Below are 20,069 nucleotides of genomic sequence, written 5' to 3' on the forward strand. Positions count from 1 at the left end.
TAAAATAAAAAAGGGTCTGATCTGTAGATGCTTCAGTACACCAATGCTGTAGTTTAGTCCTGATCACCTGTTAATGATATCTGCATTCAGGCTTGTCTTTTTTAGACAGATAAAACTAACATAAAAAAATCAGATTAAAGATTCACTTATGAACATAGCATATCCCTGCAAGAAAAGAAAATAATTCTCGTAAGTATTTTAATCCTATTAAATGGACTAATTATCCAGCTGTTCTTGATGGGTAGGTTAAACATTGTAGTTCGGACTTTTATTCAGTAAGGCAGTGAAAAGTGATGCAATGTCCATAATTTACTAGATACTAGCTAAAATTAAGCCTGTAACTTCCTGAAGTGACACACTATGTGTCTTAATCCAAAGAAAAACTTAGGTGTAGTTTAACACATGGTGTTAATTGTGTCATTTACCCAAAACTGAATATACAAAATATGATGGAAAATATTCTCAGCGACCCTGAAACAGAGTTAGAGAGTTGGAAAATTGATGAATTAATGATTGCCAAATATAGTCAAGAAGCCAGACAACTTTTATTACTTTCTCAGCCTGACTACAGTACAATATATCACACCTCATATTTGACTCAAAGGCTTAAAAGACCTCACACACAATCAGCAAAGGCAAAATAAAATATAGTGTGGCTCTACTGATTTTATGTTAAAAAATGAACAGTAAAGGCAATGATGTGTTATTATCTTCCACTGGACACATTATTGTTATTATTAGGATTTTTAGTGCAATTTTTATTACACTACAATCTAAGAGGCACAGGTGGGCCTATCCCAAGATATCTCCTTTTGACTTGCCTTTTATGCACTATACTTAATCAGAATGAACGACAAGTAAAAGTCTAATGCTAGTACAAGATAATTAAGGACTGCTTCAGAGCTGGGACAAACTGTTACAGCGGGAATTATAACAATAATTACTGTAATTGCTGTATGTGAATCCAAGGACATCAAGTCAAACAGAGCGACAATTTTGAAAATGTCAGTTAAACCTAAAACCTTATTCATTGAATCATCTCAAGTTCTTCCCTCCTGATAAAACATCATAGCTTACATTTCAAGCATTTTAGAGAAAAAGGTACAACACAAAAATTTTTTAACAAAATATACAACCACAGATTGTGAAGCAAGTTATCTCACAGTTAAGAGCTTCATCTTATTTTCAAAGCATTCAAATCCCACTATATCAGTCCGATATCAAATTTCACTACCCAACTTTATACAATTGTGATGAGGTATTCTAAATAGGATAGTGTAACATCCTCAAACCCAGGTCATTGGGGGCTTACGCCCAGCCAACAGCAACATGAGCATAGCAGACCCAGACAAGGCCCACTCATAGCAATTCATCTAACCTGTACATCTCAGAAATGTGGGAGGAAAGACTGAACACCTGAAAAAAAATCAACACGGACAAGGACATACAAACTCCACACAGTTAACAACTAGATAAGGGACTGGAATCCAGGATATTGGCTCTGACAGAAAGCTGTTCCATCCCATAAATAGGGTGACTCTGCATATCTTATAAAACGGCCTGAGAAAATAGCTTTGTATCACAATACATATCACCTGCTAATATTCATTTTTACTTTGATCACTACAAACCAAATTTCCATCTACTGTATTACTTCAAAAACCATCAGATTTAAAAGTAGTCATTTATTCCATATCTAATATGTGAACAGTGTTCTATAGCAGGTATCATTATTGTCAGTCAAAAGTGCTGCATTGCACTGTATAAGATAACACATATACTTTACATTTTCTAAAGAAAACACCAAGAAAAGAATGTTCCTTTACAGAAACATTCATCAGAGATATTTATTTATTCATTTGGCTGAGGCGGTATGTCTGTTTAATTTTCAACAGTGGAGGAAATAAAGTAAAATGATTTTTTTCCACCTGACTGCCAACAGTTCATGTGACAGTGTTCATAACTGAAATGTTTTATTGTTGAAATATTATTTTAAAGCGTCCACTTCATTTGGAGTACATACAGATGCCAACAATAGTGGTTTGTTCCCCTCACTAGGATGTCCTTTTCTTTTTTTTAATAATTCCGCTTAGGTCTAATTATCAGTAGCTGGCTGATAAAAGTATATTTTTACACACAAAAAAAAAAAAAACGATAAATTTAACAAGTAAGTTAATTCAAATGAAGCTGAATACAATAAGCAAGCATAATATCAATATACTTATTTCCCGATTTAAATTTTTAATACTAAAGACATATGACCAAACAAAAGCTCCAATAACTTTATTTCAATTACCTCTAAACTCAGATTTTAGTTTCTGCTCATGATCATGAATAACATCAGCACAAACTACTTCCAATTATAAATAAAGACAAATTCCACTCAATTTCTGACTACACAGACAAGATCAGTAACAAGCCATCTACGTAAACCACCTAACATTTTATATTGTAAACCAAGAATTGAAATCCTGTTACCATTATCAGACTGAAATTTCTCACAGTACAGCCAGATTCAGTTAAACAAATAAGTCTAACATCCTAGTGAAGGAAAGGATTTCTGTAGGAACAGATTTATATATTACTAAACAAACTAAGAATTAATGCTGTAAATCCAAAACAGCAATTCTTCAAAAGGAACATTAAAAAGCCATAGGCACAGATGACATTGAACCAGCATTTGAGCTTCAGAGAATAAAAGGAAATGTTTCATTCTGGAAATCACCTGTAGATGACAAGAAACCACAGCTTTCCATCTGGTTCAATTGTTTTATATTTTGTAGGCTGCTATAGATGACTTTAGCCTGGAAGTAAACGGTCCTGAAATGGCATACAAAAAATGCAATCTAAACTCTCCACATGCTATGTTCAACATCAAGTAAGGGAGCAAGATAAACTCATGCAGGTTTAAAAAATAAAAAAATATGTCTTTTAAATGTATCTAAACCAATATTCCTCAGACAACCATCAATCATTGCCATAAAGTATCTTTAAATGCAAGACAAGTTACAGTTTTCATGGGTGAGGTTTCAATTGAGAAATTGTTCATTTTTTGTGACAGTTATTTTGACATAGACATCAGTAAATGACAATGCACTGCAAAGACTATCCATACCTGATAATGGCACACAGCAGTACTGTACATTAAATGCCATGGATCTTACGAATTTATAAAAGCTTCTTCTTCATAGCACCCATGACTTATATAACACATCATGGCTGTTAAATCAAGTCATTTAAATAAGAACTTCAAAACCATAAAAATCAAAATGCATTGAAAACAAGCTAATGGAACAGATTCCACCAGATGAGCTTCCCATTTCAATTATGGGAAAAAAAATCAAAGATTTCATAATTTAATTAAAACAAACTGGATGTACATTGCACTATATTAAGCAGGCACTTCTTTTAAGACATGGCACTACCCATACCCATAAATGTTAAATAAAGACACTGAGTGATTTGTTTCAAAATAATCGATAATGCTGAAACCATGGTACAAGTAGGAGAAAATGTTTAATGTAATTTAAAACACACAGAGATATTAAAGATCATCACATCGAATTAGCCATGTTGTACTACTTTAGTCTAAAGTATCATTTGTGACATGGACAGGATGATTTATACAGGGGCATGCTGATCTTGACCTTGTACTGTATTTAGGTTTAAGATGGCAATAGCTACAGAATGTAATACTCCACATGTATATTTTGTGTATTTTAAGCATATAATTAATGTGGAAAGTGGTAAAAGTTGCTTAGCTTTCTATTTTCTTCTCTATGTGTGCTGGTCAGTGCTTGGTTCTTGGTAGCCTAGAGGGATGTATTTCCTTCCTCTAATGTCACCCACTGCTTGGTCACTTCTCCTAAGATCTCATTTTTAGTAAACGGGAAACTTTTTGTGAGAAAAAAGGGTGGGTGAATTCAGTTTGTTTACTCATAAATACCACGCCCCCCCAGATATAGATTTACAACATTCACTGTATATGCAGCTTAAGTATATTATATTTACTACTACATATATAATATTCTCTGAAACAGAGGAATAATATGATAAAGGGTAATCAAAACTAAGAAAAAAGGACTATAGTTCCCACAAACTCAGAATCACTCCACTTAGCTAATTCACAGTGAATCCCTCACACATTTTACGTCACCAAGAATTAAAATAGTTATTAGCTTCAGGTATATAAAAAGAATTATTATTATTATTATTATCATCATCATCAATATCAACATCTGCTAGTCAACTCTCTAAACATCACATCTTTAGAGGTAAACTACAGTTACAGTAGTTATGTCATTTGGCTATTTAACGCACATACCCTTTTAATCAATTGACTACTTCTGAATATATCTGATGCAAGTCTGAAACTTGATAAAAACAGGAGAAAGTAAGGAAAAGGGTTAGCAGTTGTTATTCATGCAAAGCATACCAATTTCTCTCACTGGGTCTCATGGGTCTTGTAGGACTCAATAAGCTGCCTCAACAGCAGAGAAATGTCGCACCATGCAAAAAATGTATTTCTCTCCTGAGACATACTAGAAATTTATCCAACTTAATAAAAGGATAAGTGTCTGTGTGTATTTGTCCATTTGCTTTGTCTCTGTCATTCCAAAAGACAGTGTACTGTATCACAAACATCCATCCATCCATTATCCAACCCGCTATATCCTAACTACAGGGTCACGGGGGTCTGCTGGAGCCAATCCCAGCCAACACAGGGCGCAAGGCAGGAAACAAACCCGGGGCAGGGCGCCAGCCCACCGCAGATCACAAACATTTTTAGTAATATAATGCATTACATCATCATTCCAACAGATGCCACATCACAAGCATTAACACTGTTCTTATGATTCCCATAGCAAAAGGAATATAATAGAGACGTATGCACTGCATGGTGCACTGCAAACATGAACTCTGCAATCTACACTGATTACTTAGATTTCAACCCATCTTAGACAGGTAGCACAAATAGTATATACCTGTATATATTTAATGTGTTCTTCTTTCATGTAAGTACTTCCTTCACATCTTGTAAAAATGCTGAGCTACATCATTTGCATGAAAAAGTGCTACAGAAATAAATGTTGCTGCTGTTGTATTGACTATACAAAAAAGTGAAAATTTATTGCTATGGTTATTAAAAACCTATTTTGTTGTTATTATTGTAAAATTAGCAATAGATGCACAAACTAGGCTATACAATATACAACATATTAGCACAGTGTTTATACTGTATATATATATATATATATATATATATATATATAAAAAACACATCAGTTTTATATAGTGCTCTTCTTGACAGCTTGCACCTTCCTTCAGTTCATTCTCTTTCAAATCCATAATCTTCATTAGCCACTTTGAACCATAAAGCCTGTAATTTCTCCATCTACTCTGCTTACAATTACTTTTTTCATTTTTATTCTATCTGCCTCTGTAAACACGTAAGCTTCTCTCCTCTTTTCAGCCTCTCTATTCGCTCTACTTTACAAATTAACAAAAAAAATTTAAAAAGTTAAGAATAAAATGCTTTTAGTTCTTCTCAATTCACCCCCTCCCTCAGCTAACCACATCATGTAACACTGATGTTTTATTGATGATTCAATCACAAGCCTTCATTTTATTATTGCTGCCACTTCACTACTGTTCACTTATCTCCCTGCCAGTGTAATACTGAAGTCCTCTAAAAGGACAGTCCAAGTGCTATTACTGCTGTTATACTGTACATTGACATACAACAATTAATTTTAAAAAACATTTCACAATAGCCTTGTAAGCAGGGTGCATTATTTTGATATGAAATTATCACATTGCTACAGCAATGTGTTTTTTGTCTGGAATTCTTATCTCTAGCACAACAGAACTGATTTTGCAGCACTTTTGCAGCATTAAAACAGTTATAATGGCTTTCACATGTCGCCTACAGCACTCCATGATCAGAGGTCCAGGTAAACTGACAGGGAATTTAGGTTACCTCCTAAACACAAGCAGAAGACATCAGTGTTCTTATATGTTCTCCTACATTGTTCTATCTTTAGGTGGTTAAATAACAAGTAAAGTCCTTCTGTACAGGAAGGGGTGAAAACTGTTTGAAACATATTAGTACAATGATTTAATCTTGAGAAAACTACAGCTTGGGGTAGAAATGGAAGGGCCATTGTAAAAGGAAAAAAAACATTACCATGATTTTAATAAACAAAGTTGAGTAAAAATGTATTAAAAAACTGAATCGCTGTAAGTGATTTAATCAACGATTTATTTTCATTTATTCAGACTTTGTAAGACTTTTTTTTTTTTTTGAGAAGGCTTTGTTGCAATGCATGCTTAAGTACCACTGCCCGATTTCCAGCTCATTGCAGTTCTTCTGATAAGTGCACCCATCCATCCTTTTTCTGCTCAAATAAAGATTTAAATAAAACTAAAAGCACATATTTGGATTGGGGGAGGAAATCTGAAACCCCAGAATAAATTCAGATAAACACGGAACATTGAAACACCATGCTGACTATACCAGAGAATAGAAAACACTTGAATGTCTGCCCATATCAGATGAGGAATTAAATATTCTTTACGTTCACTCCAATTTCTCCGGGAAAGTCTTTCTTTCAACCTGTGTTTTGTCCTGCTAAAATCAGAAGGCAACTTGCTCACTTTCTTGTGACATAAAAAGCTAGAAGCTCTGTTGTATTACGCACACTCAGCTATTACTATCAAAGACGAGCTAAAAGGGGCAATATTACTACTTTTGAAACTGTCATAGCCGATCAAATGAAGTAGGTTAAAAAGAAAATGATTCTGACACATTAATTGTAGACACCTCAGATTAGATTCTGAAGATATTCTTTTCATTTAAATTTACTAATATTCTACTGCAGTTATTTAGACTTTCAACCCTGTATCAAATTTAATATGCTGCTATTTTTGTAGTGCTATATAAAACAAGAAATTTAATGAAGCACAGTAAGCCCAAAAACTATTTTTTAATGTAAAAGAGCTGTGTAATATTTAACTTAATAAAATCAACATGAACAAAGTTATGACAAATGCCTACACATGGATGTACTGCAATGTGTGTGAGGATTACTCAGAGGCTATTTGTTTAAATCAAACAGACCTACCAGTTATACAGACTGGATTATTTACAAATTTATAATAAGTACCATCAAAGCAAATGATATGCCTTGATAAGTATAAAATAAAAAGCAGAATACAGTACCTGCTGAAATCTATTCCATGTGTTTGCTTTTAGGCCAATTATACATCCTATTAAAACTGTTCTTAGAAGTCTCCTGAAGGATAATGGAATTTCACCACATGATCATTATTGAGCATAGGGTGGCCTTCAAGGAGTTTCAAATATCCCAACCATCTTTTTGGAAACAGTCAAATCATACACATTATGCAGCACTTACAGGTCTTGCAGGCCTTATTTGCTGCAAAAACTTACCAAGTCTAAGGGAAGGACTATGTATTTCATATGTTCACCAAAATAACTCATTTGCCCACATATTTCTTGACAACAAAAACCTAGTGAAATGCCAGTGTTTCTACAGTGGATTATTCAGAAGTTAGTTCTACAAATCTTTAAAACTTTAGTGACGACTGAACCAAAGGTAAATAAGCACACATATATTTTCAGCTTAAGGCAGTTAGTTTTGGCAACATAATTTGTTTGCAATATAAACCTTATCGGTACATGCGATATCTAAAAGCCGCCTTAACAATACTTGGACAAAGAGCAGGAATCTCATATCCATGTCTTCAATTATGTTTTCTGTACATGAAAAAGCCAAGGAAGTTGCTGTAAGCATTAAGGTAGAGTAACATGAAAAACTCCCAAGTTGTAGGATATAGGAATATGCAGAACAGCAGCTGCAGCTCTACTTCATGAGCAACGGTAACAAAACTGCTAAAATGAAACTTTGAAAACATTAGACCTCAAAAATCTACAATTAAAAGCAAGATATTTAAAACTTTCTTCTAATGGTTGGCTCATTGGATTATTAGTTTCTAATTAAATAAATTTCTGAACGGGAATGATGCAAGGGGTTGTTCCAACCTCCAGTCTTTGAAAACCACAGAGAATTACTAAGAGTATTATCGTAGGAGTTGCCCTGTAGCAGATGGACCATATTATTTCTATGTTCAATAAGGGTTATTAACAGTAAAAAATGGGCAGATGCTTTTCCACATTAAATTTAGTTACTAATTTTGTCTCGAGAACAGAGAAAGACAATAACCCTCAAAAATATTTACGTCTAAAAACATGAAAAATTGTTTTAGATCCTTGTAACAAAAAAAAAAAAACACAATGTATGTATTACTGTTTATCCTCTTTTATTACAAAAGACTGCCTAAATGACCGTATTAATACAAAATGTTAAAAGTGGACATCCTGGGAACCTACTGTGAAATCAGACTGTAAGCAGTCAGTCATCAGACAAGGACAATCAGTGAACTAAAATTTCTTTCACTTCTGTTGCAGCAACGAATGAATGCTCATGTAATACTACAAGCCAGTAAAATGAAAAGTAATGTGCCAAAACATCTACTATTGGATCCAAGTGACTTCTAGGTTCAGAATTCATTTCAATTTTTAAACATGCAATTTTGTTAAACTGAAACACAAATAGGCCAAGTAATTTCACAAGGTTTACCCAGCAATTCTGAAGCAGAGATTGAACCAGAATCCTTGCAGTTTGAGATCTAATTGTTTGCCATATTGCCTTCCATTAAAGTGAAATTGAAGAGATGTCAATATTTGATTCCGATACTCAGGAATGCACTGTTTAAAATTATAGGGTTTTGAAAACAGAGAACAGCCTGAGAGCAAAGAATCATATTATGAAACCTATTTAACCAGAGGTGAACTGCATTGATGTTACCACTTTGGCCTCTATTTCACTGTTTCAAGGAATGGATTTTCTCATTGCAATGTCAAAGTAAGCACCGTGAGATGTTGATTTGGGATAGCACTTCCAACCATGGACAAAGTGGGACATGATTAAACCTTAGATTATTGTTTCTAGACAACCAAGAATTTTTTTTTTTATCCAGTTCACACTGTAAAATGCTTAAATAAAACACTTTGGGATATAACGTCATAGATCCTACCTACCGTATGCATTTAGATACTACATATATTTTAATATAAAAACGTAAGTATTGTATTAAATTTGTTACCTTAATTTTGTCAAGTAATGTTCAAGTGGAAACACAGAATGCTTTCTTGGGAAGCCATAGTAAATTCACTTTGTTCTCCACCTTTAACTACATATGCTGTTGCCTTTAGTAGTAAGGCATTCTTTTAGTTGAACTGCCAAGCTTATCCTTAGTAATGCTTATTGTTTCAGATATGGAGACAAGGTCTAAGACCGAACAGAAACCATGGGCAAGAGAATGTTGCTAAACTGATAAACACTGCATTCAAAGAATAAAAAAAAAGACAAATGCATACTGATAGAAAAACTGGAGGACAGCAGTGCCTTGATCAATTATTTGCTTTTACTTTTTAATTTTCTGCAATACTGCATCTTGTTCACAGTGAATGATTTGTAACCAACACTTAAAATTATATAAATGGGACTGTTAAAAAAACATACTTACATGCTTGTTTTATGTATTAAAAAAAGAGTAAAGGAATAACTTGCGTAAAAAAGTAATTGCCCTTATGATCTTGAAAACATTATCTTCTGTAGCAATAACTGCAACATGATACTTCCTGTAGTTATTGATCATTCTTTCACAGCAATGTAGAAAAATGTTATCCAACTCCTATTTACAGGAATGCTTCAATTCGGTGAGATATGCGAGTCTGTGAGCATGAAATGTTTGTTTAATGTTCTGCCACAACATCAAAAGAATTAAAGTTGAGATTCTGACAATATATTAAGATGCTGATTTCTTGAATCATTCTAAAATGAACTTGTTTGCCTATTTTGAACTTTGTTGCATGATCCAGCAGCACTTCAGCTTCAGGTTAAAAACAGAAGACCTAAAAGTCTTCATGTAGAAAACCATTACCACATAATAGCAGTACCACCATTGTGCTTCACCAAACAGCATGTATGCGATTTTTCTGTTTATACTGTGAAATATACTGTTAGTTTTTCTCCAGACGTAACAGATGATCCCCACCAAAGATTGACTTCTACCTCAGAAGCATTTTTTTTTTTGTTCTTTATTTCACCTTATACAATTTCTTGTATTAGGAATTTGTTAGTTTTCGCATACCCCTTGGAGTCAGAGCACAGGGTCAGCCATTGTACAGCGCCCCTGGAGCAATTACAGGTTAAGGGCCTTGCTCAAGAGCCCAGCAGAGTAGGATCTCTTTTGGCAGTGACGGGGATTCGAACCGGCAACCTTTTGGATACCAGCGCAGATCCTTAGCCTCAGAGCCACCACTCCGCCCTATTTCCATAAAAAAAAGAAGTGAGCACTTAAGTCTAACTACTAAGGAGTGCTTTTTGTCTTGCTATTTAATCAGAGATTCTGTTTTTTCTCAGTTCCCTTCTGATGACTGAATTCTGAAAATTAGGTTAAGCAGAGATGACATGTACACCCAAATCCATAAATGTCTTTCTAGGGTGTTCCTGCAAAGGACATTTCTCAGCACGCTGACTCCTGTCCAGAACCTTCTCCATTTTGATAACATGGCTTGAACTATAGTTCAGCTGAATATCCGAGCCTTACAAAATGTTTTGCAACAATTTCAAAACTAATTGAAATTTCACAGAATTTCAGAAAAAATAGTTAAATATTTATTAAACAAAGCAATTTTAAGTCAAAAGTGAATGGTAACCAAATTTTTCAAATAGTGGACCATAATTACTTATTTGTGTGGTACAAGTTCACTAATGGGCAATAATTTGCAAAATAAAGTTTAAATTCCATTAAAGCAAATACCAAAGTAATGAAATGGTCCAAATAACGAATACTTTTTGTGGGCCCGGACAAACGTTCATAGAACATCATTTTAAACAAATTGTGTTTTAACAAAATGTACATCTCAGTATAAAGAACTTTTTTTTTTTCCCAACCAAAAATGGCTAGTGAAGATGATAACGCGATGAAAAAAAAATATTTAATGCCACTCCTATACTTTCCACACTGAGTCTCTGGAAACCTGGAACAGGTTGTCTCAAAGAGACAGACAATCTGTTATGAAATTTCTGGTCTCGGGCAGGTTCAACGAGTGTGTAGGCATGACATCATACACATAGCTGAATTCTGAGTCAGTACTCTACCAAGCATGTGTGTGGGTAGTTGTATCGTGTGCAGATACTATATTGTTCGAGTTTCATAGCGCTTCTCAAAGTTTTCTTTAAGGTGAAAAAAAAAAGTGAGAAACGGCATCAGTTTACGTTGGAAAAAAAAAATTAACAATCCTGTAAAAAGTTGATTTCGGAATGAAGATAAATGATGTGGCAAAAGCATTTTGAAATCTCACCTTCATCTAACATCTCATTTTCATTCTGTATTCATACCTGGATTTCTATTAAAAAAAAAAAAGTTTCGTTTTCATTCTGTGATCGTATCTGTGTTTTTAATTAAAAAAAAAAAGTTACATCTAAATCTCATTTTCAAATAAAACATTTTTTGCAGTTTAAGTGCTTTTTTTTTTTATTCAGGTATTTTCAAGCTTGGGTCACAGAGTTGCATAAGAGACAGGAAGATGAGCCCAGGTTTTCAAGGAAAATACATGTACTTTACTGTATAGTGAAGGCAGATACATCCTCAAGACTTCATTCAGAATAGGAGCTGTTGGGAGCCACGGCACAGGCAATCGTCCTGCTTTAGCTCCCATGTTTAGATTAGAAGAACACCAGCAGCTTGGAATCATCGCTATGGCAGACACAGTCTGGAGAAGACAGATCAGGAGAGTGTGAGGAAGAGCAGATCAAAGCCCAGTGTTAAATGTTAAACATTGTGCCACAAGCATGGTACACAGTGACCCCGATCCTGCAGATGACAATCAAATGCTTTTCCTTGGTTTACGAAATTTCCATTATAACAGAATATTTTCATGGTCCCGCGAGTTTCATTATAATGGGATTCCACCGGAGTATATACACACATATAGAGACACACTCACACTAGCTGTGTAAGCCCGGCACCTAGAAACCATGGCTTCTGGCACTTCAGTCAATCAATCGCATCAGTTGTGCATTACCGGCTAAGCCAGGTTCTCTTTCCTCGGCGGTTTCGTTTTGCCAATGTGCTCCCCTCGCTTGTGTATTAGTAACTAAGTGAGTTTTACTTTTCTCGGCAGTTTCACTTTGGCGACAGAGTCGATTTCTTTGAGCATCATGCAGTAGCCTCGTATTTCCAGACCAGACAGACACACACACACTTCCACACGTAGATGTATGTATGTATATTATATATATATATATATATATATTATATATATATATATATATATATATATATATATACATACATACACATATACACACACACGCACACACATATACATATACACACATACATATACACTGAAAATGTGATTATCTTCCACATTAAATAAACAGGACGAACACAGTACCAGACAGAATTCTGATCATTTTACACTACACAGAAAGCAATAATTATGCACATACTCCTTAAAACACCAATACTATGCAATATGTTATCTTCAATGAGATCCTGCCATTGCTACTATACAGAATGCAACACAGAAAATTATTCTGTTCAGCATGGCATACTTAGTCTCCCTGTCTAGAGATGACCATCCATGGGATATGAAAACGCTCGTATTTTTTCAGTTTTTACTACTGCATACTCAACAAGTGTTGTATAATATTCAAATTACACTGTAAAACCTTTTATTTTTTACATGCTCTTAGAACAGATTTTTATAAACATTCTGATTTCCCCTGCTTTACAAGTTTCCGAGGTGTTTTACACTCCTACAGAAATAGTGTATTACAAGAAAAGAAGATGAAACCTTTATAAATTCATAACAGAAGTAAAAGATCAAAACAAAGATTACTTATTTAGACTTTGATCCTACCATGCTACATAGCATATCAGGCAACAAGCATTCTCCAACATTTATGGTCTTTTGGTAAAGGTCTTGGCTTCATCCCAACTGATGTTCAGCAATCAGCAACTTCAACTCCTGTACCATCATTCTTTTCCAAGTGTTCCGCGGGCATCCTTTTTATCATTTGGCGTTGGGCAGTAACCATGTCATTGCTGTCTTTGGGATCCAATGGTTCTCCATTCAAAGGACGTGGCTGGTCAGTTGGAGTCTTCTGCAGTCGACAGTGATATGGAGTTTGCACAAGCCCCATCTTCACATAACCTCTTGGTTGGTGATGTGACTGTGGTATTGAATTTTGAGAATTTGGCATAGACACTTCTGCTGGAAGAAATCAAGCTTTTTGTTGATTATTGCTGATGCCTTCCAAGTTTCACTAACATAAATGGCTGTACAAATCACATTAGATGTAAGCAAGTGAAGCTTGATCTTCAGGTAGATAGATGGAGAAGAGCAGATCTTGTTCATCCTCCAGAAGATTGCTATCGCCTTCCTGATACGGCACTTGACATCTGCTTCCAAGTCTCCAACTGTGTTGATCAAACTATACAAGTAGGTGAATCTCTCCATTTCCTCCAGCTAATTTGATAAAATCATCACTCCCTTAGTTTGTGCCACCTTATGTACAGTATATTTAAGATGTTTGACTTATCATCACGGATCTTTAGGCCGATTTTAACGGCTTCTTGGACGAAGCTGGTCACCTATTCTTGCACTTTCATCTCATCTTCTAGCAAGGCGAGGTCATTAGCAAAGTCTAGGTTGCTGATGCGATCTTGATCAGTCCAGTGGATACCGGCTCCAATGCGCGCCCCTGCTCGTCACGTGACACAGTCCTGAACAACAAGGAAAAAGAGTGGGGACAGGATGCAGCCTTGTCCAACCCCCCGTTGTGATCTCGAAGAAGTGTGTGTGGCCATTTTCACTTTTGACACAGCAGCTCAATCTCCAATACAGATCTTTGAAGATGGTAATGAACGCTTCTGGTACCCCATAGGAACGCAGGATCTGCCAGAGGGATTCTCGATCGATGCTGTGAAAGGTTTTTTTGAAATCGACAAAATTGATGGCTAATGATTTTCAGAACTCGACACACTGTTATATAATGTTTCAGAGGGTGAAGATTTGTTCACTGCATAATCTTCCGCTGCGGAAGCTGGCTTGCTCTTCCCTCAGGCATCGGTCTATAGCATTCCACAGTTGCCCAAGTAGGACCATGCAGAATACTTTCCCGGGCACGGAGAGCATGGTGTTGCCTGGCCAGCTGGTGCATTCAGACGTGTTGCCTTTCTTCAGAATCTTGACTATGGCACCTCTGCGCCAGTCTTCGGAGACTGCTGCGGTTGACCAGTACTTTTTGAGTAGTGTTGCAAGTGTTTTATGCCATGGCCTGACTGCTTTGTTATCCTTGAAGCTTATGATCACCATGTTTACTTCCTCAAAGGTAATCACTCAATGATCACTTGCAGCTCCTTTTGGGCCTCATCCACATCATTCATAGATAGATAGATAGATAGGTAGGTAGGTAGGTAGGTAGGTAGGTAGGTAGGTAGGTAGGTAGGTAGGTAGATAGATAGATAGATAGATCGATCCCAAGGGGAAATTCAGTTTCAGTTTCGGGTTTAGTCAGTTTACGGTTTCTTGGAAGTGCTCAATCCACCTTTCATTTAGCTCTTCTTTGGCAGTCAGAAACTTCCCACTTTTACCTTTGATCAGAACACTGAAATTACTTTTTTTTTCCGTCAGCTTACTGATGATGTGGTAAAGGGTTTTGGTGTCATTCCAGTCAGCCACTACTTGCTGTTCGCTTCCCTTTTGTTCCAGCCATTCCTTCCTATCTTTCTGACAGCTCTACTTCACAAGTCGATCCAGCTTTACGTATTTTCGGTTTTCTTCTTCTTGGGTGTTCATGTTTGTAACCAGATCATGTTTCATCTTCGTGATTTTTCTCTCATCGATCAGTTTCCATGTATGATCTTGGATTCACTTCTCCTTCTGTCATTCACTTCCGATAGTATCTTGGACGCACTCTATGATGGTATCTTTGAATTTGGTCCCGTGGTCCTTGACATCCATCATCTCTATAAGGAGGAGGTTGAAGCAGTTGCACAGTAACAGTGCAAAGGCATCGGTGGTGGCAGGGTCTTTGAGGTTTTCCGCTGCAAATGATTGCTTTGGTGTGGGCTGACTTTGGTTTTGAAGTTTGAGTTTAATCCTTGTCCTGACAAGATAGTGGTCCAAGCCAAAGTCTGCATTCCTGAACTCCCTTGCATCATGGAAGGATGACGTCCATTTCTGTCTGATGAAGGTTCGCCCATCTAGTGACCACCAAGTGATCTTGTGGATCCGTTGCCGTTGGAAGTATGCATTACCAACACATAGCCCACTGTGCTCGCAGAAGGATACCAGCCATTCGCCACTGTCGCCAAGGTGTTCAGATGGCATATGGACTTTGATCACACTTTCAAATCCATACTGATCGCCTCCCAATTGGGCACTGAAGTCTCCAATTAAGATCTTCAGATTGTGGTTTGCAAAGTCAACAAAGACTACTTCTTACTTTCTAGCAAACTAAAGATTATAAGTAAGAAATAGAGCAAGACTAAAAATGGGTAACATGATATGCATTTTGAACATTTTCCAAAAAAAAAATCAAACACAAAAACAAAAGTAAAACTATAAGTCTAATCACATATTCTAGTAAATCCTTGCCTACTTTGTCAAAATTTAAAAAACAAGATGTGAGATGTTAATGCTGGGTTTACCTTACATGCAAACTGGATAAAGCACAGCAACTGAAGCAGCTGGATACCTGCATCAGCCATAAAGACCTGCAGTACAATTCCAAATTCCAGCAGTATAGAATGACTAGAGTAAAGCTGGCCTTGTATTTTTCATTCACTAGATACACACTCTCACTAAACTGACTTGTACAATATATTACAGGTTATAACAAACAAATTAATAAATTAAAGCCTGAAAAGTTCTGATAAACAGTCAGCTTTCATAATTTCCCTTTAAAATACAGAGGTGTCAAAAATGATCATCTTAGGCCCTCACAGTTGCATGATTAAGAAAGGGAATTTCAGAGCAACCCAAGTCTGGTATTTTTTTTTTCTTTTTGCTGTCAAAAACTCAGAATATGAACATGCAAAAACTGCTTTTAAGAAATATGTTTTGACAAATTCGCAACACGACCCCATTTGACTACTAGGTAATCTTAAATGATGCACTGAACTGCCTCTTCAAAAGAACAGCAATTAGAATATACCCTCTTATACAGTACTTGTAGTTATTATAATGCAACATATAACAATACATGACTTTTGTTTTAGTAAAAAGAGCATAAAGGAAATTTGATTAGTAAGATAACAGTTTTTAAATATTCATGTAGATTATGAAAACCACTAAATCAAGCCAATTATAAATTTATAAATGCACAATTATGTTAAATGCATGTTTTGACTTGAGAAAGTCTTCCTTCAGAAAAAGACACTTTTTCTTCTCATGTTGCATTTTCTGATGGTACAAAAATGAATCTGTGAAGATCTCATTAAGAAGTCATCCACAAATAATATGAATATATTGTAGGTGTGAAATTAGTACATTTAGCCTGTTTTACCAAACTGGTGTTTCTGGTCACCCATCCACTTGACAAAAGCATTTCACTGAATTTAATGGGCAATTCTGGGAATAAAACTCTTACAAATGCTTCATGCATGTACTTGCTACTACATTTAAGAAAATGCAAATGGTAAAATTAAGCTCTTGAGACAGTGTGCTCTGTCAAACAGCCAAGAACACTGCAACAGCCGATTTTCCCGCCAGACATTTGAAGTTTAAATGTCAAAATCAGGTATATTTACATTGAAACAAGAAAACAAAATGGGGTGGGGGCAGGTTTGATAGAAACAGCAAGATTAACATTAGGTTTCAGATTATGGAGGTCACTATCTCAAGCACAGAAATCACACAAAGACTCCATACATGGGACAGACACCTTAGACAAATGGGTCGGTGTGCACAACCTTGTCTGCACACAATGCAACACTGTAGCTTTACTCTATGTGAATTCTAATATTCTAAGAAATGTGCCAACTATTTTTCTAACAATATTAATATCTATTTTTAATAGAAAAAGGAAGATTATATATTACATATACAGAGAGAGAGTTTGAGTTTTAAATATACCATTTTTAATAATCAACATTACAAAAAAAATCAAAACATTGGAAAAGACAAATCCTTACCTAAACCATGATCGTGTACTATGCCATAGTTTCACAGAGTAAGTCACAACAAAGCGCATTGCCTGTACATCATTGTTATGCAAACTTTTGCAAATTGTGGGTCATCTTATAAAACTTATAATCTAAAAAAAAAGTCTCAGTTTTAATTGTGCATATAAATAACTCCACAAAGTCAGACTCTCCATCTCTCTTAATCTTTTCTTTCCCAGTAATATAAATGGCAAGCTTTGCCTGACCCAATAAAAAAATTTGCTAATCTACTAACATTCTTTTTTTGCTCTCAAGTTAGCAACTCCACAGATAAAAAAAAAAAACTGATCACTAAAATACACAGCCAAAATATTAGAAATACAACCAAGCACAGATAAAAAAAAAACAGGTCTAACCCTAAACCAGTTAACTAGGGAAAAACAGTCTCTCTTTGTTGGCAGAAAGAGACAGAGTGAGAGGTTTAAGTCTAGTTAACCTACATAAGAACCAAACTCAGCAGGAGCAGGTGCAGGGCAAAGTATCACCAGGGAAGGTTGGGGCAGCTGTGCATGCCCTTGTTCATCCTTATCATGCTAGTACAGTACATGCAAATATGAAAAGGGATTTAGACCAAAACAATTCTTGACAGCATTTGGATTCAGTATATAGAGAATGCCTACTTGGACCAATTGGCCTCCCCAGTCTTAATTTGTTCTGTTCTTAGTTTCATATCAAGGACACTTTAGCTCACATGAAAACCTTATGAGATAGCCACAAGAAAAAAAAACCATTTTGAATAAATATCTTAATTATTGGCATCAAAGCACACAGAAACCAAATAAAACGTCTTCATGTTAAAACATTTCGGTGCATGCCAAAACTAGCTGACCTGATATTAATATTTAAGGCAGCAAGAGTGTTGAAATTATTAATTATTTAAAAAAAATATATACACACAACACGTCACCCAAAGTATACACTTCTTGAAACTCACGCCAATATAACATCTGCTGAAGCTACATCACAACCAGTCAATATCACAGATGTTATTTCATTTATTATATTTTCTGTACAGACAGGAAAGAGTTAGATTTTAGCAGTCTGTTAAAGCACTACGCCCATCAACCAAGTTTTTAAAATTTTAAATGCACACTTTATGCATACTGTCTTCTGATAACTGAGACTTTAAGTTTTGGTTCTGATTTTTTATTTTTTACTTTACAGTCAGTGAAGCAAATCTTAAACAGTTTTGATTATGCATATATACTAAGAATAAAAGGGTGATATTTGATAAATGGATTGATTTCCCTCACTAACAAGCAAATACAAAAATAAAAATAAGCATTATTTAAAAAATAATTTTAAATATAAGCAAACACGATAACTACAGAAGCATTTAATGGGTTAATTAAACTAGTTCTAAACAAAAAGCATGGTCTTGAATTTTAAAGTTAACGTATTCATTATATTTACAAAATCATCAGGGCCATATGAAAATTTAGGACACCGTTTCCATTTGCACATAGCCTATGTAATTGTTATTGTAATATAAAAACACTGACGAATTTACTTCGCACACACAACTTACAGTCACTTGTGCCAACACTCTCGTCTATTTGGGTGTGGAAGGAAAATAAGAGTGTACCAGTTAAACCCACGTCGGCACAAGGAGAACCTGCAGACTGAACACAGTCTGTGGAAACACATACATATTGTTAGAGTTGCTAGCATGGGACATGGCATTCTGACGTCACAGTCCCATTACCTGTTGTATTTTCTCCGCATTTACTAAAATTGGGCAGTAGGATCGGAACGGGGCGGACTGCAGAATTAGCCAGGCTATCTATCTAGGTGTTCGCTAATCTCTAAGAATGTTTCTCGCTGTCTCCGATTTCACGTAATGCAGAAATTGCTCTCACCTCAGTTTCCATATGAATCAGCTCCATTTTGGGCCAAGGGTCTGCAAGCTGGGCAAGCGGCATTCTGAAATATGGTGAGTGTTGTTTGAAAATGAAACAAAATTGTTATTTTTTGACGTAAGATGCGGATTCAGGCGTTCGCCCTACAGACACCACACTTAAACCGGGGGGAGGGAGCGATGAACTGCTAGCCTCGGCGGCGACCTCCTCAAAGGTGATTTTCTTAGGGTCCGACAAGCTGTTTTGGAAATCCTTAGCGGTGACGTCAGCGTCTCTTCCAGACGTTCGACCAAGTGACCACCAAAAAGGACGGAGAAATAAGGCAAGAAGTAGCGGCGCACCTGAGGAGGTTGGGGGGAGGGCTTTCCGGGTGTGAACAAGGCGCCTTCCAGGGGTTGCAAGTGTGCGAAGCAAGTCGCGAAGTGACAAGCACGGACACCGCCAACTCAGTGCCCGAACGAACACGGCTTCTCCCCTAAGTACCCAGCCGCGCTTGACTGCAGCTGCACGGTTTGGCGCGCACGTCCTGCGGCTTTTCAAGCTTCCTGGAAGTGGCGCACAATGCTGCCAGGTCCGGGGATCCTCGGCTTGCTGCGAGTCCTGTAACCCAAGCACTCCGGTGCAAGGCTCCGCGAGCTGGCAGCCCACCCTCTAGCGTTTCCTCCTCCTTCTTCTCCGCCTCCTCCTCCTACCAGGGTCGGTGGCGTCTCGTGCGCCCTCATGAGGAGCAACCGCAGCTAGACGCCAGTGACATTTGGCTTCGGAGCGCACGGTCTCTTGTTGCCTTTTTTTTAATTCTCGCGAGTCATTTTTCTTTATCAAAAACGGAATCACAGTTATTGCTGTCGGCGAAGACCGTGTAATTAAGATAAGCTTGAA

The 20,069-nt window shown here is 36.4% G+C and overlaps 1 protein-coding gene across 2 annotated transcripts in view; it reads right to left on the minus strand.

The window, feature by feature from the left end:
• LOC114665047 (ribosomal protein S6 kinase 2 alpha) overlaps positions 1–19,850 on the minus strand; it is a 254,431-nt gene extending 234,581 nt beyond the window's left edge. The window contains exon 1 of one of the 2 annotated variants that reach the window (XM_051919087.1): positions 19,191–19,850. In XM_051919087.1, the coding sequence (XP_051775047.1) occupies positions 19,191–19,253 (63 nt within the window). In that variant the 5' untranslated portion in view covers positions 19,254–19,850. The remainder of the gene's footprint in view (positions 1–19,190) is intronic. The other variant, XM_051919088.1, reaches the window with a different exon arrangement.
• Positions 19,851–20,069: the final 219 nt, after the last annotated feature.

Source organism: Erpetoichthys calabaricus, chromosome 14, assembly GCF_900747795.2.
Source record: "Erpetoichthys calabaricus chromosome 14, fErpCal1.3, whole genome shotgun sequence".
NCBI lineage: Eukaryota > Metazoa > Chordata > Cladistia > Polypteriformes > Polypteridae > Erpetoichthys > Erpetoichthys calabaricus.